We start from the raw sequence: 27,725 nt of genomic DNA on the forward strand, positions 1-27,725 counted from the left end.
CTAGGGTAGTTTATGATCTGGATTAATGTGGATGTAGAAATGGCTGACTTGTCTCTACATGCCGGCCTTGCCAAGGGGCTGGGTGATGCCCTGATAACCCTGTCAGGGCCCCAGGATCTCTTGGTCACTTTTTACAATGTGAGGTGTGGGCCACTGGTTTGTGTTCTCGCAAGAAAGCAGAGGTTGTAGCAAAGCGGTGACAGGTAACTTAATGGTGTGAATGGAAAGAAGCATTTAAGAAAGGGGTGCGCAAAGGTGGAGTTGAGGGTAGCCCTGGTTGACGATGTGAATATTTACTATATGCAGGACATGTCTCATTTGAATGTCATTGATAATACTGTAGCTGTTAGAATGTCCTCAAGCAGCCTAAAAATGTGTTTTTCTGTTCATTACAAGGGACAAACAATGGACGGGTGTAGGTCTTTGAGACTTGCACCATGCAGCACACAGTAGGAAAGACCCCTGTGTGTTACACGCTCTTGTGTCATGGTGAACTCCTTGTTGTGACACATTTCGATGTAAAGTTCCCTGCTAACCTGCAATAACCGATGACTTCACAAGACTAGTACAGAGCTATGTGCCACAATATTGTTTGCTGCCTGTGCTACATTCTCAATTATTCAACCAGGAAATCTGTTAGTTCCTATTAACATTACATGTATTTATAAGACGACACGCGCTTCCCGGTGCTTTCTCCACACTGTCGTTAGTTGGAGTGATTCCATAGACAGTGATCAACCCCTATGAACTGTATGAACACAAACTGTCCAGTGGAAAAAAGATTTTTTGAAGAGCTTCGTAAAAAATATTTTACTTTACTTTTTCTTCTACAGAAAAGAAGCCGAGAGATTACACAAATAGATAATATATCCATATCTGACATGATGATTTTATCTCGAAGCTTTGTCTGCTCTTAAAATCTTATATACGCTACCAACAGTTCAGTTAGTCTTAGTCCAGTGTTCCCATCTTGTTCATGCAGGCCTCCTTGTATAGCTCTCTATTATTGGTAACTAAACTGATAGTCTGCTGTCATGCCAATATTGATTATTTTAATAATTTCTTAGTTCAAGTTCCTACCTGGTTTATGTTTTACAATCTTTGGTGTTTTTTTTTTAATCTGGATCCGCGATAGGAAATTAATATATTTGATTATTAAGTCTCTTCAGTTATTTTTCCATTTGTAGATTAACATATTTGTCTTTGCTGTGGTTAATCTGCGCATTCTTTGGGGACTGTAATGATCACATTAGTTAGCAGAGTTTATTTATATTATACTTATCAGAGAGAGATGCATTGTTGTTAAATGTGTGATGCTTAGTCAATGCGTGTGTGTAGCAATCTAGGAGCACATTTTCCAAAGGATTCACTTCCTGGATTCGGAAATGTATGTTTTGCACGTGACCAGTGATCTAGCAATCCAGGAAGCGAAAGGCGGTGGCAGGAAGAGCGTAAGTGCGGAGTGAAGGAAGGAGGGTGGGTGGCAAGGGAACAGAGGAAATAATAACAGTAGCAAGAAGCAAAAAACCAACAAATACATATTATTATTACAGTCGTGGTCCTACTAGGCCTTGTGGCATTCGGCCGTGCAAGTGCGTTAAGGAGAGATTCAGGGGGGATGGGGGGACAGAGGAGTGGACAAATGCTGGAGGAGGGCCTAGAGGGAAGTTCTAAAGGGGGCCAGGAGGAGCACCTCAGTGCTAGTACAGGCAGCTCTCAAGGTTGGTATGTGGAGCCACCAGGCAAGGGCCCGCAGTGCAGTGGGGGGCTGGTAAAGACTGGGAGGAAGGGCCTGAGAGCCTGTGGGTTTAATGAGGATCAGGCCACCGGTCACAGTGGCAGTGGGGCGATTAGCAAAGAAGGGAAAGAGGTAGAGAAGAGCATTAGCTGGAGGGGGCGAAGAGAGGGAGAATGGGAAAGAGGCTGTTGCAATAGTCCAGCCTGCAAAGGACCAGAGCTCCGGAGACATTGAGCTTCTGGGGGAAAGAGAGAAAAGGAAGAATTCCTCTGAGGGGATGGAGCTGGAAGTGGGACATTTTGGTACGGGCCATGATGTGATGGGTGAAGGAGAGAACAGAGTCGAAGATTTGGTCACAACCTTGTCCCATTTCACCTTTACTGTCTTCCCTCGCTCCCCCACTCCATAGCAGCAGCTCCTGTCCAGCTGGCTCCTCCGTTTGGTCTCCTCTGTCTCTCCTCCAGCCCCAATGCTCTTGTGTGACCCTGTCTTTCAGAGACGTCTTCCAGTTCTGGGTTCTACTCCCTCTCCAGGACCTCCTGCTCTCTCCTCCATCCTTCTCCAAAGCAACTCCAGTCTTCGGTCTCTGGTCTTCAACTCCCCCCCTCTCTCAGTTAAAGGAGATTTAGGTGAGTCAGCTGGGATGGGGATTGGCTGTCTGGCTACGTTCCCGGAGATGGACTACAATCCGGACATGGGACTTGGGATTCACTGGGCAGCACTGTCTCTGTCTGACGCACCCTGGCCCACCCTTCCAGTCTCTGAGAAATCTGGGTGTGTCACCTCAGGCAGCTGGTGTTGGGATTAACTGAGGATGGCCGCGAGTTCTGATGTGGGACTTGGGGGTGACTCTTTTTGCAAGGCTGCTTTCCCTCACCCGTGCATGGCCTGCCACAGAGGCGGGTGAGTGAAACTGGATTCTGTTGTTTAGTTCAGACTTTGGGGTTTGGTAAGAGGTTTGTGGCAAATCACCCTTTTGGGCTTGTTCTTTTCACTCACCCCTGTCTATAAAATATGATCCGTGAAAGTAGAAAATGGAGTGCTTCATGTTGCTCGTTTGCTTGCAGACCTACCTTATCACTGTTGATATTGGTGTCATGAATTCTCTATAGAATAGGGGTTTAACAGCACATTAAAGAGAAGTCACCTATAATCCAATGAATTTAGCAGGAGTCTGGCGCCTTCTGGTTTACGCTGTTCTTTGTTTTTCTTACGCTTGTCAGTTGTATTGCCACCAAAGGCACTCTTTCAACCCTATGTATTGCACTTCGACCCACGAAGTGGCACCAGTAGCTTGATTTCAATAACCCTGGAAGTTAGAATTTGTGTGTTCCCAGAGACCCAGAGACCCCCCCCCACCTCCCATTGTACGCATTGTGACTGAGTAAAACCATTGTCAAACATCTTGCATATATGAAGTCTGTGAATTCGTAACCCAAGTCCTTTTCATGAATCCTGTCTATGGCAACATGGTTATAAACGTTACAATTCATTAACATATGATGAAAGTTCAATGTACGTAAACCTGCATTTACATATGTTATTGTGGGTTACCAAAGCATGCTACAAAGGTAATTGGTCCGTGCTTTTTTAATTAGTTTTCAGATGTCTCATATGAGGACAGAGCTCTCCATGGTCTGCCAGTTTCTTGCACTGCTGGCATTGGTACCACGCTCAGCACGAAGGTAAGAAATGGTGTTGTATTTTGTATGTGTTGTCTACCGATAGTATTGTGGGGGAAAACTAAAAAGTAGAAAAATGTGAATAACCGTTTAACACTGCATCATTTTAGTAGTGTTCAGCAAATTCTAACTGCCATGTTTGAAACGTGCTTTATTGCAATTGCGTTGTGAGCTCTGTGTTCTAATGTGCATGTCCCAACCTCAAAGGCTTTACCGCCTAGCACCTAGCAGAGCTCACTTCCACAGTTCTCGCTTCGGACCTGTTTTTCTTTTGGCATATAGAAGCATGTTTTAGACTACCGCTTTCCTAGGCAAGGCAGCTTTAGCAGATGAAGGTTGTCATATAGTAAGCGAGCTGGCCGGCCCTGACACGTGTGTGAACTGTAGAAATAGCTTGCACAGCAGTATACAAAATGTATCACTGTTTTCTTCCATCGTGATCATGTCTTCCTGAGCATGAGAACACAGTCTGTGCCTTAGATGTGTATGCTGGGACACTGTCCTTTCACCCGATACATTGTTTTCTTCCCAATCTTGCTATGTCTGAAACCTCCCTCGTCATTGAAAGGCTTGAGGGACCCTTGGGTATAAAAACTTGGTTACTGGAGGAAAGGGGGTGGGGGGTTACTGCTTCGGGTTTAGTTTGTCATTCGGTTGCTGTTTATCCTGTGTATGCTGCATTAATTGCCATTAAAGGTTGTTCACCAATCCACTGGATGAGTCTGTGGTTATTTTTCACCAGCAGTGTATAACTGTGTATTGCCAAAAGTGTACAACAAAACAGAACATTTGTTTTTTGAATATGTTGTTGGATCTGGGGGAGGTCTGGCACCTGCATTGCGAGCATGGCAAATGGGATAGGGAATTCTGCAACATTTCATAGAGGCGTAGCCGGTTCAGAACCGAAAATGTCTGCTTAATGGTAGGGCTCTGGTGCTTGTTCCACTCTCTGCGCTCCTGGACCACTTGGAGATCATGGTGGGATCTTTTAGAGAAAGGGGACAAGTAGTTGAAGGTGCATCAGCAGCATTAAAAACACTTGATCCAATGACAGATGTCTCGGGTGTTCTCTTGTAGGCATGCACTTGCTTTCTCCCTAGATGTACTGAGTGAACAAAATGGCTGCCAAGGCTCCACAGTGCTGCCGACAAGTTGCTCTCATGCATGATTATTGGGTATCAAGCACTTTCTCGGGAGATCTTGCAACAAAGTATGTGAAGGAGAACTGGCAGGTCAGTGGATCATAGCTGTGGGATTGGCCGTGGACCAATGTGGTGCTGAGACAGAGTTGCCAAAGCGTTAAACTGGAGAAAGGAGTCTTGGCGCAGGTGCAAAAAAACAGTGTAGTGGATCACTGTAGCAAAGCCCTGTTGACTCGCCAATATCTTTTTCTGGACAAAGTGCAGGATAGCACAGGGCAGACTGCCTTAGTTAATGGAACTGCATAGTAACTTTTGAGGAAATCTTCAAATGTCACTTAAAAATAACAGGAAGACCAAATGTGGCAGTGAAAACAATTTTTCTTTATTTACATCGTTTTGATTGATTTTGTTGGGAATAAAGCGTGTAACAACTGACTTTGTTTCCTCCACCTTCCCAAAGCAATCCTGCGGAATAAACAAAATAAAATCAGGAAAGTAATGCAATGGAAATAGAATTCTATGATAACTGTATGAACAAAAAAGCACATCTTTATAGGATAAAAAAAGGGAGGATAAGAGAACATCATGAGGCAACATATATGGTCATTATATTGAACTCATTATGGTTTAAATGCCTTCTTAGTATGTCCTAATGCTCTGTTAAATATATTCACAATCACCTACAATAAATGTCACATAGGTTTTTATGGCAGCAGCTGGAGTCCAAAGTATCACTGGTAACTGTTGGTGTCAAGCTTACCAGACTATTCAAGACTACAAGCAGGAGCTAAATAGTTCTCAGCTCCTGGCAATTTCAAACCCTGTCTTTTTCTGCCTTGGGAATGGCAAAGATCCTAGCTTCTGCAGCGGTACCTGCGACTGTGTTGCTTTCAGTATATAAAGTGAAGTATTTAAGAGTAATGACATCCCAAAGCTGGGTCTGACAACCGCTAAAATGGTGACTCAGGCAGCTGGGAACGAACCCCAAATGAGGGAATGTTGGACTCTGGTGGTATTGGGAAGATCCCCTTGTCACCCTACTGTGGCCTCCGTCAAATGGAAATCAGAATGGGACCTTTTGAGATAATACTGGGAGGCCATGCTTTACGCTACTCCCTCACCCGCTAGAACTGCATGTCCGTGACAATCCTGCCTCTTCCCAAACCCTTTGTGTCCCCCTGCCAAGTAACCTGGAGACTTCTCCTCTCCAATTGACTATCCTGAATTACCTCCTGAGCAGACCCGAAGGAAACCTTCAATGACAACGCTCTACGGCGAGTCTCTCCGACCGAGAATACAATATACCTAATTCGCCACACACCCAGATAAACAGAGCATCTCCTAAGCTTACCCAGTCTGTGTGCTTCCAGGTCAACTTCCACTAGTCTCTCCGACCGAGAATACGATATACCTAATTCGCCACACACCCAGATAAACAGAGCATCTCCTAAGCTTACCCAGTCTGTGTGCTTCCAGGTCAACTTCCACTAGGCACACTGCGCAACTCTGCTCAGCCCAGCAACACTTGTGATAGTGAGGAGCGAAGGAGTAAGATCCAAAGGGTCTCTGTGAATATCCTGCCTGAGTCCACTCCTGAAAAACCAGCCTCTATTGGTTTTTGATTGCCAAAATCAGCCTCAAACAATACGGGTGGCAAACAGGCATTCATCAAGGAGGTTTTATCCCCCCCATTCCTCCACCTCTGAAAATCCAATGACAAGCCCACTGCCCACCTCCTCTGATGCATATTTGATTCCTCACCCCTGCCCCACCTGGATCCCACACCCTCCATGTTGTTTCCTCCCCTCCCACCCAGAAACCCCCTCTCACAAACAACTTGCCTCCTCCATCCGTCACTTTCCTCTCCCTCATCCTGGCCTGCTCTCATCTGTTCTGCATCCTCTTCTGTTGGCAGCGTTTCATTGGCAGAATCTCTTCTGGGCAGTCCAGGAAACACGGTACTGTGACGATTCACTAGAGGCCGTCATTTCTCCCCGAGGGGGAACCCTTTCCCATAAGGACAGGGAGGTGAGGCAACTACCCGATCATCCCCCTGGGGGTGGTTTAATGCTGGAGGATCTCATGGGGAGGGGCTTCGCCCGCTAAGGATGAGTACGGTCATCTAGGGTACAGCCCGTTTGAGAACATCACACACCCACATACTCTAGCCCCTCCTTCCTCTGCTCACATCTTTGTAGACAATAGACCTATGCACGGTTATATAGCAGAGTACCTCAAGCTTCTTGAAAGTACTGAGATGAACAAGAAAACCAGGAACCTAAGTAATCGAAGATTCCGGAGAAGCTGAACCGAATGCCTGGCATCCCTGGGAGCCCCAGGGACGTGCTGAAAACCCAGAAAGGGTAAAGGGTGTCACCGGCACACCAAGAGGGTGCATGCAGTTGTCCCTAGACCCCTTTGCAATCATAACACTTGGGTGGCACAGCAGTGGCAGAAACCTTACAAACTTTCACCTCATTGCAGTGGTGGAACAAAGCCCATTGACCACCAGGGAAGGTTCGAGGACCCCAAGCACCATAAAGAGAACTTGAGAGGGAGAGTCCCTCACGACAATGGCAGATATAAGCCCACTGACAGGCAAACAAGGGTCAGGGACTCCAAACAAAGTGTGAGCCATCTTCCTGGTGGTCATGCTTGGCAGGGAAGTGAACCAAGTGGGCCAAAACAAGGAAGAAGAGAAACCAGGGCCTGGGACCCAAAGTAAGAAAGTTATACAAGTCATCTTCCTCGTCGCAGTGCTTGGCAAAGTAACGAACCAAGAGTGTCAAATCAAAGAAGTGGTGAAGCCAGGGTCGTGGACCCTCCTACCACTTAGAATTAGGTGGTGTAGGTGTGGAACCAAAGGAAAGAAGACCAGGGCAGGGGAGTTATTCCCCCTGGTCGTAAGTAACTGATAACAAGATACCAGGAAAAGGGAGTCATTCTCCTGGTAACCCAGACCGGAAAGTAAGGTCCAACAGCCTGGGCAAGAGAGTTACTCCCCTGACTATGTGAGACCAGACTCCAGGAGAAGGGAGACATTCTCCTGGACCACCCAGAAGAATTAAAGTATTGTTTGGAACTTTACCATCAGGGGAAGGCAGTAATTCCCCCAGACAACATGTAGTGACACACGACTGTTCTATGATTTGGATTGTTTGGATAAAGCAAGAATCCCCAACAATGAGAAGGGAGTCATTCTCCTGGGGCAAGAACAGTACTGCCTTATTCTTTACTTTATATCGTATGGGACTGAAGTAAGTTCGACCCTTTTGAGTTGACAGACATCCTGACAGTCACCCTATCTCTTTGGTTCGTACAGGGAAGCCTCCCCCCAGGAATAGGGGTAGTTAGGTTTTCTTTTTCTTTCCTATTCAATAAAAGTCTTTAGCCCCAAAGATGCCACCTTTGTGTCAGCCTGCTTCTTCTGCGCCCTTACAGTACATAACACCGCAACAAGATTTAAGATGGCAGAAGGGCCACATATAAGCTCAGCCCAGGCCCTTGAATCTAATACCGGCCCATGTGAACAAAAACAGAATAATCAATCACAGTCCTTTCAGAATTATCATCCACAGGTGCAGGCCCTCCCTGGGAGTCCTGCCCAAGGGGAGGGGGAAGGCCACTGTGAAAGACCCCCAGCTGCAATTAAACACACTTCCAAAGGGCTGTGCCACAAGATCTAGTCTGACGAATTTTCCCTGATATTTTGCTTCAATTGCTTTCTTTGCATGGTCGCAAAAGAGCAGTTTTATTTAAGCCTTGCTTCTGTGTAAGGTGCCTGTTGAAGAGTCTCAACAGTGAACACCATGTGCGCATGTCCTGGTAGTAGCTGCTGACCCTTTTCTTAAGTCTGTGTCAAATCCGAATGTCAGGCTCACTATGTTGTATCTGTTTTGGGTATGTTAGATAAGTGTGTTTGTGTAATTCTTTTTCTGTTTCATGTTGAAATCTTGAGATATAGTATGTGAAAAGGTTGACCATTCCCCTGGCCAGGATCTGGAGACACAATCCCCTCCCCTGCCAGATGTGGTTTTCTGACCAGTCCAGTTTTTGTCCCAGGGCTGCATTCAGGTCATCAAGCACTAACAGGTCTCCCTCAAGGATGTTTGGCTTCTTAACTACTCTGTGCCATTCTCATGCTCTATGACCTCTTTTAAACTGTTCAATGCCCTTTTCAGGTTCTAGGCTTCTTTTAAGATTTCTCAGATCAGAGAAAAGGACCTCAGGATGGTATGTACCCTATGCACATTTTTTTATCTACCTTTAAAGACTCTTTTCTGGCTCCCTCATTGGGGCAGTCTTGGATACAAGTGTGTCATGACTTTGCCTTCACCCGAGAGAGTGACAAACATCCAAACCACAGCAGCTCTCCTCCAACAAAACACATAACTACCAGCTGGGGTTTTCTTGAGAATGCGAGAGCAAAGAGTGCTGTCCTGCATCTTCATGATTCATATTTGTCAGGAATGTGGTGGGGGCTTGTGGGGTCTTCTGTGGCCTGAGCCACCTGTTAAAGGCTAATAAGCCTTGGAGATGCAGCTCATTGGGGACATAGACTACATTGCCCTGGAGGCTTGGGGGAAATATGCTTCACATAGGAACATGAACGCTGGATGCTTCTTAAGCCTGCCTTCCGCCCATGCCGTTGCTGATAATTGCAGATTACGGCACGGTCACAGAGCCGGAAGGAGTGGTCTAGTGAATGAACTAACTACCGGAATCGACGCCCGGGGTATGCTGGTTACGGCGCTGGATTTGAAGTACTGGTAAAGACATTGGTGAGCTCCGGGTAGTGCAGTATATAGCCTCTTCTGCACGTTGTTGCTCAACGCTGGAGTCATATGCGCCTGTTTTGCCTCGCAAGGCTCCTGGGCTTCAGTTAAGTGAATACACAGTTTGCAGTGCTTGTAATCAAAGTATCCACATGTGCAGGTTAACGTCTATTGGACTGAGTGTGTGGGCGCTAAGTGTTCATAAGGCTGTGCAGTTCACAAGTGGGCTGCATGTGTACTATGTTTCATTTCATCCTTTGCCACAGGCCATGAGTTTGTCTTATCACGAGGGAACCTCCCTATTGTTTGTTCTCAGTGCACTGCCATGCGTTTCATGTGCTTAAGCAAAAAGCCTCCATGTTTGTTTTTCTCTGTTATATGTTTCATGTGCTTAGGCTGATAGCCTTAATGCTCGTTAATCTAATGCTACTATGTGTCTATGTACTTCATGCTGGGTATTAAGATACAGGTGTTTAATAACCGCAAGGTGGAATGAGTGAATGTTCTTAGTATGCAAGCTAGGTAATTCGAATAAGTCAGGAGTTCAGGTTGCATATGAGAGGGAATTTCAGTGTACTGAGTTTTTCCCTAAACTCCCCTAACCCATCCAATCAAGTTACCCTAACCTTCCTTCCAGTTATTATCAGGGACCCGTGCCAACCAAGTTGGGAGGGTCGTTCCCCTTTGGCGTCTGTGGTTCGGTAGGGATTGTCGATGCTTCCCCCCTTTGGTGCTTGACAATAAAGCAAGAATGCATTTGTAATTGTTGCAGTGGGCTGTGTGGTGGCAGTGGGCCCAGTGTTAGGGGTCAGAAATGTGAGGCAGACAACTTTTAGAAGTTTTCTCAACACATACCATTTTATTATATTTTTAGAAGATTGGATAAAAGCCTCACTTGCCCTACCCTGACGAGGATTTACCTGCTTTAAATAAACTATAGGAAACACCATAACAAAGGATATCTGTCCCCCAAACGTATACATACAATAAATAAAAGGAGATGCATGGCAGTTCAAAACAATAGGGATTGAAATCGTCATGTAACCAGTCTCTTTTTATAACCTGGGCAAATTCCCATTCCCCAGATGTAAGCGGAATACTGCTTCACAGTTCAAGAAAAGAAAACCAGTAAATCCTGGTTTGCAACAAAGTTCCAACACAGTTTTCTGTGCAACTTCCGCTTGTGAACAGAACATTTCAACAAAGAACATAGAAGGCTCTTCCGCTTCCTTGAACAGGTTCTCAGTTCATCAATAGCAACAATAATTGTCTTGGCCAGGATGATTTGCCACAACTTGAGAAATTCTAAAGAAGTATGACTTCTTTGTAACAGCTTTACACAGTTCTTCCTTTAGCACCACAAACAACACATGATCTCTGTCAGGACCACTGTGTAGCACTTCTTCAACTTCCACCTGGTTTACTTCCATGCCAGGTCTACTACCTCAGTTCACACCTGGTTTAATCTCATGCCAGGCCATGTCCTCCAAAGGTTTGCAATCTGGGTATACTCCCCTGCCTGAACAGCGTTTCACAACAACACATGCTTTTGTGGTTAAGATCAACTGACAAGAGGTTCACAACAATTGCACAGTATCCAACAGTTTGCAGCTTCAGAACTCTTTAGAGAAAAGAAGATTCACAGTGGGGTTCTTTAATACTGGTCTGTAAATAATGCTCCTCTCTTTCTGGATATCCTTTCCCAGAAGTGCAGCCTTTTTGCCACTCTTGGTTTCCCTACTGCACAAGTAACCAAATGCTGATAAAGATAGGGTCTTATTCTGCTGCTCTCTTGGCTTTGGCAACATGAGTTTATACCAGCTTTTACCATATGTTGTATAAATTATGGGCAACATGTTTCACAACTTATGGACCTTTCATTAGCCCCGTTCTGTCTTTGGCAATATCTGCTGGATTGTGTTTGGCTTGATTTTAGTCTCTCTTAGCGTGGACAATGCTTGTAGGTATTAATTCTTAACAATGTCACCCCCTCGGGTTGCTGGGTGTTCTACAGACTTGCAAGTTTAAATTTACCGTCATTTTGCTTTGCTATATAAGGCTTTCACTCCTTTTCACTAGTTTGGTATTCAAAATTACATTGAAACCCACATTCACTCATACGCGAGTTCTGCTTTCGCTGCTTTTCCATAGTTTGTTTTTCAAAATTAATTTCAGAACTACTTTCCCCTCACACGCGAGTGTTGCTTCCTTGCTGATTGCCTGCCTTGAACGCGCGAGTGGGTGTGGAGCGCTCCAGGGTCACTACCAGCTTATGAACTCACTGGGTAAGGCATATGCTTCCATTGTCCTCGCCGCTCACCGGACTTCTTCTTTGACGCCTTGTGAACCGGCAAACTGCTTATCTTAGTCTGTTGATGCCCACGTCTCCTGCAATAGGAGCTCCTCTTGCTCCTGAAGCCCTGTGGTGCACGCCAGCCATGAGAGACAACCTGCTGGGAAGGAAAGCGTCCTCCACTTTCAATTCCTGCTGCACAGCCTCTGCAGAACAGGTCTTCAGAGGGCAAGCTTCCCTCTTGCACGCTTCCCGCTGTGCAGCCTCTGCACTTCAGGTTAAGACACAGACCCTCTCAGGACCGGCAGCTGATATCTGCCGAACAGGGGTCCTGGTGTCTTCTCTCTCCTCCAGCTTCTGCTTGGGCTGCCTACACGAAGCACGCTGCTTCTTGTGGCAAACCTGAAGGTGTCTCACTTACTAGTCCCCGGGGGAGCTGTCATCCAGAGGGCCAGGACACGGCCATTGCTGTTGGATCTAGGACCAGTGCAGAGGTATCACCTGGATGGGAAGTCTTCGGGGAGTGGAAGTGGCACACCGATAGGTGAGACGTGGACCCCCTTCCTTATGACACCTTTTCCCCCATCCTACCACGTAGGATACTCAGAAACTCTACCCCCCCCCCCCCTTTTTTCCGACACAAACACTTTTTCACACCACGAAAGACAACGGACTAACATCAGAGCGGTTTACCTGACATGACCCAATACAAGGGTCAGGCAGAGTTAGGCAATTGCTGATAACAACACACACCTGACAGTCCTTTCCCTTCCCGACAGGGCTAAAAGGCGGAGCACAAGAGCACATTTTGAGCAAGGCCGAAAGCACGAGGAAGCAGCTATTCCAGGACACCAGTTCAAACGAAGGAGAAAGGCAGTGGAACCCGAAAGGACGACAAGGAGGGACTTACCCTTGCCCTTTTCAACCCAGACCTGCGAAGCCTTCGATAAAGGAACAGTAAGACAGGGAATTGCAGCTGACTATTGGTGTGGCAGATGTCAACAGTACACTCGCCATAGAAACAGAGTGACCCAGTGAGACGTGCTCGCCCTTCGGAAGACTCTGTGTAAAGTGGCAAGTGTTTTGGATTGAAGGAGGTCTGAGCCCGGACGATGGGGACCTGAGTAAAGGGGAGAAAGTAACCTGAAGAATTGTTTAAAAAGACATTGAGATTCCTGAATATTGCAAGACGATGATGAATTGAAAAGCTAAGGGAACTACATTGTAATGACAAACGTGAACCCGACTGAGGGATGTCCACAGTGAGTTGTTGGTCTGAGCCCGATTGAGGGAGGCTAACGTTGTGAAAAGGATCGGAGCCTGGCTGAGGGGGATCCTAGGGTGAAGAGTAATCGCCCAATGTGAAGATTTATAGAAGGAACATTTTGTTTGTTGTTTATCATGCGTCGGACCCTCTGAAGCAAGAGACTTTGCATAACGGAGACTTGGGCACAGAAGGCCCTGTTATTGAAAAAGGAACTGTGAGCTAAGGCCAGAGAAGCCCAGGCGTGTGCTGTGCTCGAGAACCCCACCTTGTCCCGTGCTTCAAACTTGGCAAAGGGAGACCCTGGCTATAACATCCTGACTTATCCTTTTGAGAACGCTTCTTTCTTTCTTTGTGAAGATTATCCCACACTATTTTGTATTTAGAGATAAGGACTGGCAATAGGTTTGTCTTAGTATAGGCCCTTTTTTTTTTACTAGTCTCCTTATTTGATGGTCGTAGCTTGCTCTCATCTCAGATTTAGGATTAGATTAGGTGTTTATCTCACCCATTTTAACAGTTTAATAAACACCCTTGAACTGTGATCACTTGTGTCTGTCTTGCTTTGATACCATGCCTACCTTACCTTCTGCTTCCTCTGCTCTTTTCCTTCTCTATGACCTGCACCTGAGGGGGCCTTTTAAGCCTCTCCGTCTCCCTCAGGTTTGGGTCATCTGAATTAATGAACTGACTACTCTTGCAACATTGTACCTTTTTAATCCCCTTCTTTGTCCCAGTACAAAGGGAATTATGGGACTTGAAGTCCCTAATGATAAAGTTAGGTTTTCGAGTTTGATGTTTACTTTTAAACCCAAGTCTGTTCTTTATAACCGTCTTTAAAGGAACATTATAACAATGTGCCACCAGACTTGATTGCAAAGAGGTTGGCAGTTATTTTAAGCTAATATTATTTGCATTTTTCCTTTCACTGTACTTTTGGGCGTTAGGGAGGTTTTTAGCTTCATAAGACCCCAGGATTTTGGAAGGGTTTTTATTTCTCCCAAGACCTAGGAGTTTGTGATTGTTTTAATCCCTACTTGCATGTGTATCTTGTAGAACAAGAAAATGGTCATCACAACACGCCATTACATACTTTGGCATTGCAGAGCCATCCTCTCTAGAGGAAGACAAATACTGCGTCTCATCCCACGTAGTCCTCTCATTCCCCTGGGCCTTTTCTCCTCCCAGCCGATCATCCTGCAGAACACCACCTCCAGGGTCAGGATCAGCCTTTCCCGGGTCACACGGGAGGAGTCTTCAGGCAGGGAATTAGTGAGCAGTCCTTAGGATTCATCACACCAGTTAATGGAGCACATGATGGCCATTATCATGGGCACCCTACAGTTCTGCAATGACCTACTCTAGTGGACATTCATAACCAACCTCCTTTGGGGGTTCCCATGCCCACTGGCCACTTTGTTTATGGATGCTTCATTGATGGATTGGGAGAGGATCTGAATGATTTGAAGGACTGCAAGAAGTCTTTTCACATCAACTTGTAGGAACTCGGGGCAGTAAGTTTCAGATTGCAGTTCTTATTATCAATAAAAGCATTAGGTCCTCATTGACAACACACTAACACTACATCAACAAGGTGGGCGGTATGGGCTTGCTCAATATGTGCAGGGAGGCCATGCTTCTTTGGTTCTGGAAGAGGGACAATGAGGTGATAGAGGGTCATTTGCCGGCCGTATGAACACTCAAGGAGATGTTATTGTGCCTCTGGAGTCCCACACGAGTGAGAACTGCGAAAATGTGCCATGTCAGAGGCTGGGTGATGATTGGGCTGGGGGCCACCACTTTCTTCATGATGTAGTGCCCTCAGGAGGTACATGGTGGATGCCCAAGCTCGCCTGTGGATCGCCAATCTTGAGTCTATTGGACTCTCCTCTTCACAAATTCTTAAAATCCGAGCTTGCAGTGTCCCATACAAAAGGAATGCCAGCATGTTTAACCAGAACTAAATCAGAGGACATGCCAAACAAAACCAGTTTCCAGCAAGTGTGACCATCTGAATCCAATATGGTACCCAGACCTAATAATACTTCTGCAAGCAGACCTGCAGCGGCTCCTAATCACAGGTCAAAAGCAGCTGAGCATTTTTTTTTGTTCAAAACATGTTTTTATTGGTTTTAAACAAGCAAGTTATACATTATGGCATGTGAAATGAGGGTGTTTCAATCGGTAAAGTCTTGCTTGAGAATACGAATCAAAGAAACAACAGAAAACATAAACCATAACAGTAGGTCAGTGAAGAAGGTGTAACTGCATGGGGAGGCCAGAGTTCGGTGGGGGTGAGCCTCTCGAGGCCTCTCGCCGGATTCAGAGCTCCTGGAGGTAGATCATGCTTCAGGATCCTGCTGGGGGAGAGGGGAGAAGGCATCACTTAGTGCAAGGCCTTCGATTTTTCGACTCTGATTTTGCTAGCAGGGGCTGACCTCCCCATATGGGTATCCCCGGCTACTCTTCCGTCTTTTAATTCAGTCATATTTGTCCATCCAACGTAGAGAGGGAGGTTGTCGGGCCAGGCCTGGAAATGTTTGTGCGTAGTCCAGGAAGGGAGACCAAGTATGGAGGAATTTTTCTCTGTTCCCAAACCTGAGGGCGGTGATTTTTTCCGCCGCTATTATTTCCCAACATTTAGTCCACCACATTTGGACCGACGGGCCCTCTGGGTTTTTCCAAAGCCTTGCCACTGAACTCTTGGCAGCCGTCAGCAGGTGGGAGCAAAGTTCTGCTCTGTGGCCTGATCGAGGGAACTGGCCCTCGCCGCTTGCTCCGTGCAGTACGATACCTGGGTCCCATGGGATTGATAAACCCGTGATCGTATTGATTTGATCTTACACTGCTTTCCAAAATTTGCGTCGACTTGGGGCATGTCCAGAGCAGATGGTATAGTGTGCCTTTGTCCGGGCAGCCTCTCCAGCACGTCGGTGGGATTGCCGGGTTGCATTTATTGAGAGATTCTGGGGTTCGGTACCACCTGTAGCATACCTTGAATGCCCCCTCCTTATTGGATATACATTTTCGAGCTTCTATTTGCTCTAGTCCAGATCTGGTCCCATTCCTCCGGTTTAATGGGTCTCCCAATGGCTCTCTCCCATTTGAGCATGTATGGTTCCTTGTGGGTCGGGTCAGTTCTGTCTAGGATCTTGTAAAGGGTAGAGATCTTGCCCTTAGGAGGAGGCGATGTGAGGGTCTGCTCCAGGGCTGTAAGGTCTCTGCTTCCCAGGTTTCTCATGCTCCTGTTTGAGAGCCAATGCCGAAGTTGGGTGTGTCTGAACCTCTCGCTTTCGGGAACCTTGAATTTCGCCCTGCAGGCCTCGAAGTCCAGAGGATTTCCCTCCTCGAAAAAGACTTGCACTCTCTCCAGCCCTCCCTCCCTCCACCTCAAGAAGTCCTTGTGCAGCTGAGCATTTTGTGATTCAGTATAGCAATAACCAATCCCAGCGTTTGCTTTCCAGAACCAAACGGGTGAGGCCAACGACTCACCTAACAGCTGAGGATAAAAGGGGCAGGTGGAATGGAGAAGTGTGGGAGTCTGGAGCTAAGAGATAAGAGAAAAGAAGCAGTGCATGATGGAGTTGCAAAGGGGCCGGGGGGTGCTAGAGAGGAGAAAGCCCAGCTGGTTATGGAGGCGCAGTTTGGAGGAGGAGGAAAGATCAAAAAAGGAGGAATGGGGAAAGTGGTGACAGTAGTGGAGTAGGGCAGTTGGGAGGAGGAAGAGAAAAGCCCCTCGGGAGGAAAGGAGGAGACCAGAGGTGATAGAGGTAAAGAAGTAGTTTGGAGCAGGAGCGAGAGAACATCAGTAGAAAGGGGTGGAGAACTGAATCTGAGAGGAGGAGAATAATAAAGTTTGAGACAGGAAAGGAGTACAGTGTTGTGATCTCTCAAGGAGGAAGGAGGGAGAAAACATTTTCAAAAGCAAGCAACTGTGAACAGAGTAATCCTGAATCAGGTGCCGTGCTTTAGTGGGAATGGTAGTGAGCTCCTGACTCATGGAGGTTGGGGAGTAAGTTGTACTGAAACCAGGCAGCCAAAGGAGTATGAGTAATGTGGGAGTAGTTTAGAGGGTTTTCCTTCTCAGTTTAGGAGGTGCTTTACTGCAGATTTGAAGGTCTGGAAAGTAGTAGTGTGTTTGGCATGGGAAGAAAGGGAGTTCAACCTAGTGTTTGAAAATAAGGGGGAATTGTTAACTATGCATTATAAACATCAATTACTGTGCGTTTACTGGGTCTAGTCCCCCTTCCCCTCTCCTCCCAGAACCTTCATCCAATTATACCTGGGATGCCGTCCACTGCTATCGCTGCATTACCCTGGATGGCAGTTTATTTATTTTAATTCTTATAAAGCTCTGTTCGCCCGTGGGCCTCAGTGCACACATAAACAAGACAAACAAGCAAAAGCAGAGAAGTAAGCAGGTGGAAGGAAGGGTACCAGGTTGACAGGTTCTTTAGCCTAGTTATAGGTATCTAGCTTGGTAGTGTCCACAGTGATTGTATTTTGGTGTCAGGGATGGCACTCTAATACGAGTGGCACAAGACACCCAGACGAGTTTGGGTGTTGAAATAAAGTGGACAGATAGGAACACACACCGCGGAAAGGAAAGGGAGTGAAGAGTAGGGAAGAGTAGCAAGGGAAAAGGTATAGAGTGAATACCCTCTTGGGGTGTATGCAGAATAGGAAAAGAGTATTCCACGAACCTTGGAAATACTCTAGCCTTCTGCACAGTTTGCTATAACAGAGTCCCACGCTGTTTGCTCATAACTTGGAACAGCAGCTATGGGTGTCTGTGATATAGAAACGAGACAAGGGAAGGGGCAGAGGTTGACTGATGGGAACCAGCAGACAAGCTCTGTACAAAGGGTCTACAAACAGTACAAGAGAAGATACAACAGACAAATCCAGGAAAGGAGATGATAGCAAACTAGCAGAAGGATAGGAAGGGAAAGTCGAGTAACAGGATATGATAGCAGAGGACAGAAAGGTAGGTGGAGCGCTCAGAGGAGCAGGAAGGCAAGGAGTAAGCCCACAAGAGTGGGACGGTAAGGTAGAAATATCAGAGGAAAAGGGCTACGGCAGCCGGATTGAGGAAGACTGCAGAGCAGGGAGCCCAGAGGACAAGGGCAAAGGCAGCCGGAGAGAGGAGGCTGCAGAGCAGGGAGCCCTGAGGACAAGGGCTAAGGCAACCAGTGTGAGATAGGCTGCAAGCAGGGAGCCCAGAGGACAAGGGCTAAGGCAGCCGGTGTGAGGCAGGCTGCAGAGCAGGGAGCCCTGAGGACAAGGGCTAAGGCAGGAAAGCAGCAGAGCGTGATACGCTGCAATGTGGAGAGCCCGGCAGGGCAAGGGCGAAGACTGGAAGACAGCAGAGAGTGATCCGCTGCAATGTGGAGAGCCCGGCAGGGCAAGGGCGCAGACTGGAAAACAGCAGAGAGTGATCCGCTGCAATGTGGAGAGCCCGGCAGGGCAAGAGCGAAGACTGGAAGACAGCAGAGAGTGAACCGCTGCAATGTCGAGAGCCCGGCAGGGCAAGGGCGGAGACTGGAAGGCAGCAGAGCGTGATCCGCTGCAATGTGGAGAGCCCGGCAGGGCAAGGGCGGAGACTGGAAGGCAGCAGAGCGTGATCCGCTGCAATGTGGAGAGCCCGGCAGGGCAAGGGCGGAGACTGGAAGGCAGCAGAGCGTGATCAGCTGCCGTGTGAAGAGCCCAGAGGAGCAGGGCTGAGAGGCAGGGAGCCTGGAAGGCAATGACTGGAGGCAGCAGGGTGGAGCAAGCAACAAGGCAGGGAGCCCAAAAGGCTAAGGCTGTAGGCAGCAGGGTGTAACAAGCTGTAAGGCAGGGTCCAAGCAGGAGTGAGGATAAACAGCATACAAGGATCCGAAGACACTCGCGAAAGGTGGAGGAAGGACTCTCAATGCAAGAGGCTGAGCCACTGCAGACAGCAGCCTTATATACTCCCTAGCCCAGCACAGAGGCAGGCCAATTGGTTTCACCTGGCGAATCACACCTGCAGGCAATCGGCCACCTCCCTTTCTGTTCCTGGGCTGGTGGAAGCAGGACCAGACTCTAAGGCTTCTGGGGGGTGTAGTTCCATAGAAATCCAATAGGAACGGCCAGGAAACCATGCTTGCGGCCAGGTGCATTATGGTATGCGTAGTTAGATGACAATAATCATTAATTAGCAAAGTCCAAATGGAGCAAAAATGGATGTGCCCATGGCGCATGCATGACAGTATGCCCCTCTCCAGGCCCCTCTCCAGGCTCCCTGAAGACCGACCTGTAGGAAGAGTGTCTGTTCCACAGTACAAGAGTCTTACTCCAAAAAGACACATCATGAGGCACCAGAAACGAGTAGTAAGGTGAGAGTCTTGAATGACGGAGCCGGTACCAATGTTCTGAACCTTGGATGTAGAATTCAGAAAAGATGAAGTCTTTGGAACACAGACCCCAACTGTGTGTGCATGAAGAGAGGAACTGTGAAAAACTGCTGCAGGCTCCAAGATAGATTTTTCCTTGATGGGCAACAGTATGATGCTGGAAAGTGGAGCCATAGGTACAGCAGAGTTGGTATCTTTAGGAAGGTTTTCCAAGACATCCGAAGTAGTAATGACAACATTAGGGTTTGCCATAGAGAGTTCAGAGGATACAGCAGCGGTGAGATCTTGGATGGCTGTAGGGGGTATCGAGGCTGTAACAACTAGGTGTGAGGGAGCCATGAGAGAGCCAGCGGACTGGAAAACACCTGAGACTGGTAGAGTAAAGTCTGGCAGTCTTAGTGCTATGGATATACCAGCAGGAACAACTGGAGTAGTAGTTTCAGGATTCATAATAGCTATAGCGACCTCAAGATCTGTAGTAGGGACTTCAGGAGTCTCAAATGTGTCCGGGGGTTTTGGAACCACAGCAGTAGGCAGATCATGAATAGCAGTTGGAAGTTCGAGTGATATAGCAGCTACAGACAAATCGGGTGTTGCAACTACTGGTAGATCGGGTACCACAACCACTGGCGATTCAGGGGGTATCGAAGAAACAGAAGATGTTAATTGTTCAAGAGTGATTTCTGATAGCACAGCCACACTTTGGCAAGCCCCGCTTGCCACTTCCGCATGCTCGGTGTGAACTGTGCCAGTCTCTTCAGCTGCCATTGTCATTGCAGAGGAGGTTGTAGGTGTGGGTACTGGACGATAGGCAAGGGTGAGGGCGGAATCATCCTTTGACTCAGAAGGATTTTCAATCAGTGGACCACCCTTGTCTTGCGGTGTAATGACTGTGTGCGTGATATGACCCACCGGAGGAGTTAATTCTTTTCTATCAGTACAACAACCTGAGCTTCTGCGGCTGGAAGGTGAAAGAGCTGTGTCAATCTCTAGAAGGGATACATATGATATATTTAGGTCTTCCATCTGCTTGGTAAATGTCTGTATACTTTTCTGTATGGCAACTCCAGGCCTTATCATGTCGATCTCTAAAGATAAGATGTCAGGTGTTGGACATAGTGTCAAAAGGTCTGGTGACTTGTGTCCCTTCATAAGATTCTTGTGATACAAATAAACAAAGTCATCATAAAGGTCTTCGGTCTTTCTTTTAAGTCGTAGGAGTAGTTTGTGTAGCAGGTAAGTATCATTAGTTTGATCTACAGCTTCAGAAGCGGGTGTGGCAGAAAATGTGGTTGTAGCAATGGGAAGACTGACCTTAGGGTTATTGTGGTTAATAGATACTGTGGAAGTATTAGGACAACCGATGGTTAGTATAGGTCTTTTGTACCCGGAACCAGATGCACAAACCTCAGGATAATAACTGCCTTGTCCTGTCGAATAAGGTTTTCCTGCATTCTGGGGAGCTTGCCAAGCTGATCTTGCGCATATTACACTGGCAACAGCGTATTCTGGTTTAGATTCTCTCACAATGAGTGATATGTCCTTAGCTGTTACGGTGTTAGAAGGCTTGTCAGAAGACGCAGGAGAGTTTTCCACTGTTTGGTCTAATAAGATCTGTAAGAAATCATTATCTTGCTGTAGCTCTGCAACAGATAAGGACTGCGGATCATAGTCGCAAATGTCATAATAATTGTACATGGAAGAAGGGTCAGCTAGCCAGTGGGTATAGTACCGTGCTTGTAAATCTTTGTTTTCCAAGGCGAGACTGTCCTTTAGACTAAGTTTCTTGTTTGCTGTCCTTAGGGAAACCATAGGTTTATGCAAAGGTTTCTTAACTCGAAAGGGAAGCATCTTTGGTCTGTGTGTGCCCTTCCGGCCAATGGAATAAGAAATTTTTAGCTCTTGCATTCTGTCAGGGATGGCACTCTAATACGAGTGGCACAAGACACCCAGACGAGTTTGGGTGTTGAAATAAAGTGGACAGATAGGAACACACACCGCGGAAAGGAAAGGGAGTGAAGAGTAGGGAAGAGTAGCAAGGGAAAAGGTATAGAGTGAATACCCTCTTGGGGTGTATGCAGAATAGGAAAAGAGTATTCCACGAACCTTGGAAATACTCTAGCCTTCTGCACAGTTTGCTATAACAGAGTCCCACGCTGTTTGCTCATAACTTGGAACAGCAGCTATGGGTGTCTGTGATATAGAAACGAGACAAGGGAAGGGGCAGAGGTTGACTGATGGGAACCAGCAGACAAGCTCTGTACAAAGGGTCTACAAACCGTACAAGAGAAGATACAACAGACAAATCCAGGAAAGGAGATGATAGCAAACTAGCAGAAGGATAGGAAGGGAAAGTCGAGTAACAGGATATGATAGCAGAGGACAGAAAGGTAGGTGGAGCGCTCAGAGGAGCAGGAAGGCAAGGAGTAAGCCCACAAGAGTGGGACGGTAAGGTAGAAATATCAGAGGAAAAGGGCTACGGCAGCCGGAGTGAGGAAGACTGCAGAGCAGGGAGCCCAGAGGACAAGGGCAAAGGCAGCCGGAGAGAGGAGGCTGCAGAGCAGGGAGCCCTGAGGACAAGGGCTAAGGCAACCGGTGTGAGATAGGCTGCAAGCAGGGAGCCCAGAGGACAAGGGCAAAGGCAGCCGGAGAGAGGAGGCTGCAGAGCAGGGAGTCCAGAGGACAAGGGCTAAGGCAGCCGGTGTGAGGCAGGCTGCAGAGCAGGGAGCCCTGAGGACAAGGGCTAAGGCAGGAAAGCAGCAGAGCGTGATACGCTGCAATGTGGAGAGCCCGGCAGGGCAAGGGCGAAGACTGGAAGACAGCAGAGAGTGATCCGCTGCAATGTGGAGAGCCCGGCAGGGCAAGGGCGCAGACTGGAAAACAGCAGAGAGTGATCCGCTGCAATGTGGAGAGCCCGGCAGGGCAAGGGCGAAGACTGGAAGACAGCAGAGAGTGAACCGCTGCAATGTGGAGAGCCCGGCAGGGCAAGGGCGGAGACTGGAAGGCAGCAGAGCGTGATCCGCTGCAATGTGGAGAGCCCGGCAGGGCAAGGGCGGAGACTGGAAGGCAGCAGAGCGTGATCCGCTGCAATGTGGAGAGCCCGGCAGGGCAAGGGCGGAGACTGGAAGGCAGCAGAGCGTGATCAGCTGCCGTGTGAAGAGCCCAGAGGAGCAGGGCTGAGAGGCAGGGAGCCTGGAAGGCAATGACTGGAGGCAGCAGGGTGGAGCAAGCAACAAGGCAGGGAGCCCAAAAGGCTAAGGCTGTAGGCAGCAGGGTGTAACAAGCTGTAAGGCAGGGTCCAAGCAGGAGTGAGGATAAACAGCATACAAGGATCCGAAGACACTCGCGAAAGGTGGAGGAAGGACTCTCAATGCAAGAGTCTGAGCCACTGCAGACAGCAGCCTTATATACTCCCTAGCCCAGCACAGAGGCAGGCCAATTGGTTTCACCTGGCGAATCACACCTGCAGGCAATCGGCCACCTCCCTTTCTGTTCCTGGGCTGGTGGAAGCAGGACCAGACTCTAAGGCTTCTGGGGGGTGTAGTTCCATAGAAATCCAATAGGAACGGCCAGGAAACAATGCTTGCGGCCAGGTGCATTATGGTATGCGTAGTTAGATGACAATAATCATTAATTAGCAAAGTCCAAATGGAGCAAAAATGGATGTGCCCATGGCGCATGCATGACATTTGGAGGGGGGCAGTCAATACAGTATATGGGATAGTATGGGTAACGATATACACTTCTACAGTCCTGTTTTGGCTGTACCTAGATCTGCACATCAAAGATACCAATGATTTGTTTGGTTGTGCTTAGTCTGACCGGGAGAAAAGGTGATCATGATGTGATCTGCCCCAAGGCACTGGGACTGGCTGAAGAATGCAGAATTTTAGAGTGTGGTGGCCAACTCATAAGACCTGTAGACACTTGAACTCACTACAACTATGATGTTATTTCTGGTGTTGATGGGAGAGCAATAAACTTAGCAATGCAATATTCAATCACAAGACAAAGTTTAAATGCTCAAGATCAAACACAGACTGTGGCATACACATTCTCCCCTAAATAAAAGGGAGGGGTAAAGATAGTTGGAGACAGTGGCAAGGATGACAGATCTATCCTCGCATCTCAACCGTCATGTCAACAGGATAGACATTAATGCTGTGAAACCCTTGTCTACAGTCAGGCACCTGGTTTAATATAAGAGCATCATTATTCTGATTCATGGTGTTTTATTTGGTAATAAGCTTCAAAGAACATGTCTTCCTTTCTTATGCAACCATAATTGTGGGGTTTTGTTAATGAAATAGATGGTGTTCTTTTCTGCTGAATAATCATAATGTATGCCATAAAAGAATGGGGAATGAGCTTCCACTCCACAAGCATAAAAGCATGGACCATTCAGGTGACAATTAAAAATGTGTCTATTTCCAAACTCTGTCACACATGGCAGCATGTAGGCCACTGATGTAGTTAGCCCCACTTCAGCGCCTGGAACCCTTTTGAGGGCGAATGAGCGCTCTGTGACAAAGGCTAAAGCGACATATCCATTTTTTTCTATTTTTCTTACAGAGCCAAATCGTCATTGATCTGGTTATTCGCTGGAATGCTCCTCGTCTATTCTCTATTCTTTGCTTGGAGGGCAAATCTTGACATTACAAAGCCTCTTTTTCTTGGTGTGGTAAGTGGCAAGCTGATAATTAAACATGTTATGAAGAGAGCAGATGGGTTAAATGGTTGTACTTTTTATTACATTAATATGCAATAATAATAAATAACAGATCACCCTAATCGCATTTCCAACTTGCAGACGGTGTGGTGAAACTGCTGAGAGTTCTACCACGTCCCAACTCCCCTCCCCCTTCTACACAAACACTGGGCCGAGGAAGAGGGCGACTGAGAGTAAAGAGGCTAACTCTTACATATCTCATTGGACATGGCAAATAGCTTTCCGCAAGGAAATCAAAACACTTGTTTATCTGAAGCCACTAATACGTACTCACTCACTTCGCCCCCCAGGACTGTACCACCCACAAGAACGTTGGATGTACCATTTATGTACCTTGTCTCATTTATCTGTAACCTCATGTAACTTCCACAACATTGCTACGCCTAATGTAACCAGTAAGCAATGACGTGTTCATGTAACCAAGCTTTCCCTGATGTAACAGCGCCTCGATGCCCATGGGCTGCAAGTTCGCTATATAAATTCAAATGAAATAAATGTCCCCCTAATCGGGTCAGGCACTTGACTTTAATCGCATACCTTTGATACCCATTACTTCTCCCCACATGGATAAAAGGTGGAACATAGAGATACACTCTGAGCAAGGTGAGACACGAAAAGGAGTAGATCTTCTGGGGCGAAGGCGAACTTATTGGGGGAGGACGACCGATCGAGGGACTAGAGCAAAGGGTTGGCAATCCCTGAAGATCCCTGCAGGAGGTTGTTGCTTCCGGGAATCCGTGAAGGAGATGTGGAGAAAGCCAAATCACAGACAGGAAGAAACCTGCATTTTGTTTCAAGGACGCCAGCCAGCCTCCCGGGTGAATAACAGAGTTGGGGAGGCGAGGCCAAGCCTGTGGTATTAACCTTGTCTCCTGAATCAAAGCTGCATAGACAAGAAAGGAACACGCACAACCATTGAGTTAGTGAAAGACATGAAAGGCCGTTTTTTGTAAAGTAAAGATTGAAGCCGCAACAGTGTATATCAAAATTGAAGGTTGCACACCTGTTGATGAGACACAAAATAAAGCTAACCAGTGATGAACTTTTAAGTGGCTGATAACTGTGTAGCCAGTGATTCAGAGTAGAGGAGTGGACCGGCGAAAGAAAGTAGCCCACTCAAAAGTCTCTACAAAATGTGAAATGTTTTTGTTATAAAGCGGCAAGTGAACAAACTCCAAAATGCTGATTGGTCAAGATTAACCCCAGTAAAAGGGGAAGTGAAAAGGTGAATGCTTGAAGAGAAAGATGTTTTTAAACCTGTGTGCTTGTGGTACTGAACTACCAAGACCAAGAGACACTGGGGCAAATAACATAAGAGTGTGAGCTGAAGAGAAAGTCAAAGTCCTGCGGAGGTCTATGGTAAAAGCTTTGCACATTCGAAAGTCTTTGACATCAGTAAAAGGTCTGAGCCCGACTGAGGGAGACTGCAAGTGTGATAAGTTAGGAGAAGAGAAACCCTAACGAATGTGAATTAAGCTCGGGGAAGGGAACCCCTGCAAGTGAGTGCTGTGATTGTCAGGTCTGAGCCCGGCTGAGGGAGATCTGCATTGAATCAGGTACTTGTTGATTGAGAGGTCCCAACCCGACAGAGGGAGACCTACGTGAACTGTTTGTTGAATTGTGAACGAACCTTTGGAACATTGGAATAAGTGACTAACATGGAAGGCCAGACGGGCCTCGATCAACGTTTTGAACTGCCTTTGCTTTGAGAACCTGAGTCAGAGTGTGTCATCCTGTCGACGGTGGCCACCTTACTCCGTGCTGTCCAACGTGGGGAGGAGAGCTGACTCAGCCACTTGGATCCTTTGTTATAACCCTGATTTTCCTTTGAATACATATTCCCCTGTACACACTTTTTGAATGAGAGATAGGGCAGGCATCAGGTTTTGTTAGTATAGGCCATTTTGATTTGACAAAGACTGACTAGGACTGTGTTTTCTTTATTATTTGTTTGTAGAGACTACTCCCGTTATAGTTATAGGGCAAAGTAGGAATTTTGCCAAACCCCAAGAATCTAATAAAGAATTTGAAACTTGTAACTCTTGTGTCAGTGTCAAACTTGTGATACCATGCCTCCCTTACACTTGACAGACAAATATGCAGGGAATCACACTGGGACCTTTGAAATACTTTGTAGACTTTCACATTTTAAGGATGCATTTGGTCACCTGTAGACTGAGAAAGTATAGTCATGGCTGGAGTGTTCTCTAGTTCACCTGAAACTGGCTTTCCTTTCCAAGAAAAGATCCAATGCAGGTGACCTGTCATTGTGCAAATGGACAGCCCAGGTCCATGCATAAGCGGTAGTTGTGAGTTATGTAAAACACTGCAATACTAGGCTTAAGAGTGCTGTGGAGTATGGGCCGGACCACAAAGGGATTTGTGGAGAAAATGCTCAAAGCCACAAACCAAGCTTCTAGGAACACATACACATCTGTTTCTTTCCTCCACTGCACTGTTCAAAGGTCTGGACTATATCCATAAGAGCAGTGATACAGCACCTACATGAAGAAGCTTACTAGGCTTGGGGAAGAGGGGAGTTGAGCTGTTTTCCCTAACGTTAGAATAGAGGGTCTTGGAGAGAGTGTTCCTTCTTCTCTCAGACACCACAGAAACATACAAACTGCTTCTAATGGTGATCATACACAGCAGTGGGAGAGAGCGGGTGCATGAGCCGAGAAAACAAGGGATGAAAGTGGAAACAGGAGGAATGAGAAGCACATGAATGGAGTAAGCATAAAATGGAACCACAGCAGCAAGTACGTGAGTTAAAGGGCGCAGCCAGACAGTGGAAAAGATGAGAAAGAGGGAGTTGCGATTACTGTTGTCATATCAGGCTATGGGTGGAGTAGTGGGAAGATTCAGAGGAGTGGGAAGTGAGAGGGAAAGGAAATAGGGGAAGATAAGGACGTTATATGGAGAAAAGAGGTACCGTGAGAGGGTGTAAAAGGCATGTGTATGGAGGAAGGAAACCATGAGAATGGAGGTAGAAGGGAAATGATGGGAGCGAGAGGTAAGGAGTAGAAGGAGGAGGCAGAAGATCAGGACGGGGAAGGAAAGCGAGTGGGTGAGAGAAAGCTTAAGAACGGATTAAGGATAGAGTGTGAAGAGGACTAAAGTGAGAGAAGACCAGAGGTTTGAGTAGGAGAAAATGAGGTATAAGAATTAGGAGAGAGGATTGAGTATGCAGATAATGCACAATGCTGGAGTATCAGTAAATCAGGAAAAGTTGAGATACAGAATACTCGTGTAGGGTGTGAGACCAAAGGGTAGCGGATGGAGGAGAGAGTTTATAAGGAATGAGGGGGGATTATGGAGAAAAAAAGGATGGAATTTGAAAGAATGTGCTGCGGGGGAGAAGGTGCAAAAGTTTCAAGAGCAACAAACACAATCCCTAAATACTGACTGATGCCTGTGTTGGGTTATTCTTCCAGGACATTTGTAAAAGGCTAGACCACCACAGATAAATCATTGTAACACTAAGTGCTACCTGGAAGACTATTGCTGCACACAGCTGTCAGAAGACCGTGGTCTGGTGTAGGTTACTAATTACAGCTGCTTTTATACGGTTTGGGGTCATGTTTCTGAAAGGCTTTTATTAGTGGTAAACTAGTTTAAGGGGTTTACATTTTCTGCTCCCTGTGACATTCTGCCTACCGGATTCAGTTTATTCATCTAATAGGTTTCTTTATTAATTTTTTTAAATGGGTAAAAGGCCTATTTAT

The 27,725-nt window shown here is 46.9% G+C and overlaps 1 protein-coding gene across 1 annotated transcript in view; it reads left to right on the plus strand.

Annotated features, from left to right (window-relative positions):
- Positions 1–27,725, plus strand: part of TMEM260 (transmembrane protein 260) — a 374,961-nt gene that overhangs the window by 189,191 nt on the left and 158,045 nt on the right. The window contains exons 8-9 of the mRNA XM_069638070.1: positions 3,337–3,423; positions 23,844–23,952. Coding sequence (XP_069494171.1) covers positions 3,337–3,423; positions 23,844–23,952 — 196 coding nt within the window. The remainder of the gene's footprint in view (positions 1–3,336; positions 3,424–23,843; positions 23,953–27,725) is intronic.

The sequence above is a fragment of the Ambystoma mexicanum genome, chromosome 14 (genome assembly GCF_040938575.1).
Source record: "Ambystoma mexicanum isolate Mex_15411 chromosome 14, UKY_AmexF1_1, whole genome shotgun sequence".
NCBI lineage: Eukaryota > Metazoa > Chordata > Amphibia > Caudata > Ambystomatidae > Ambystoma > Ambystoma mexicanum.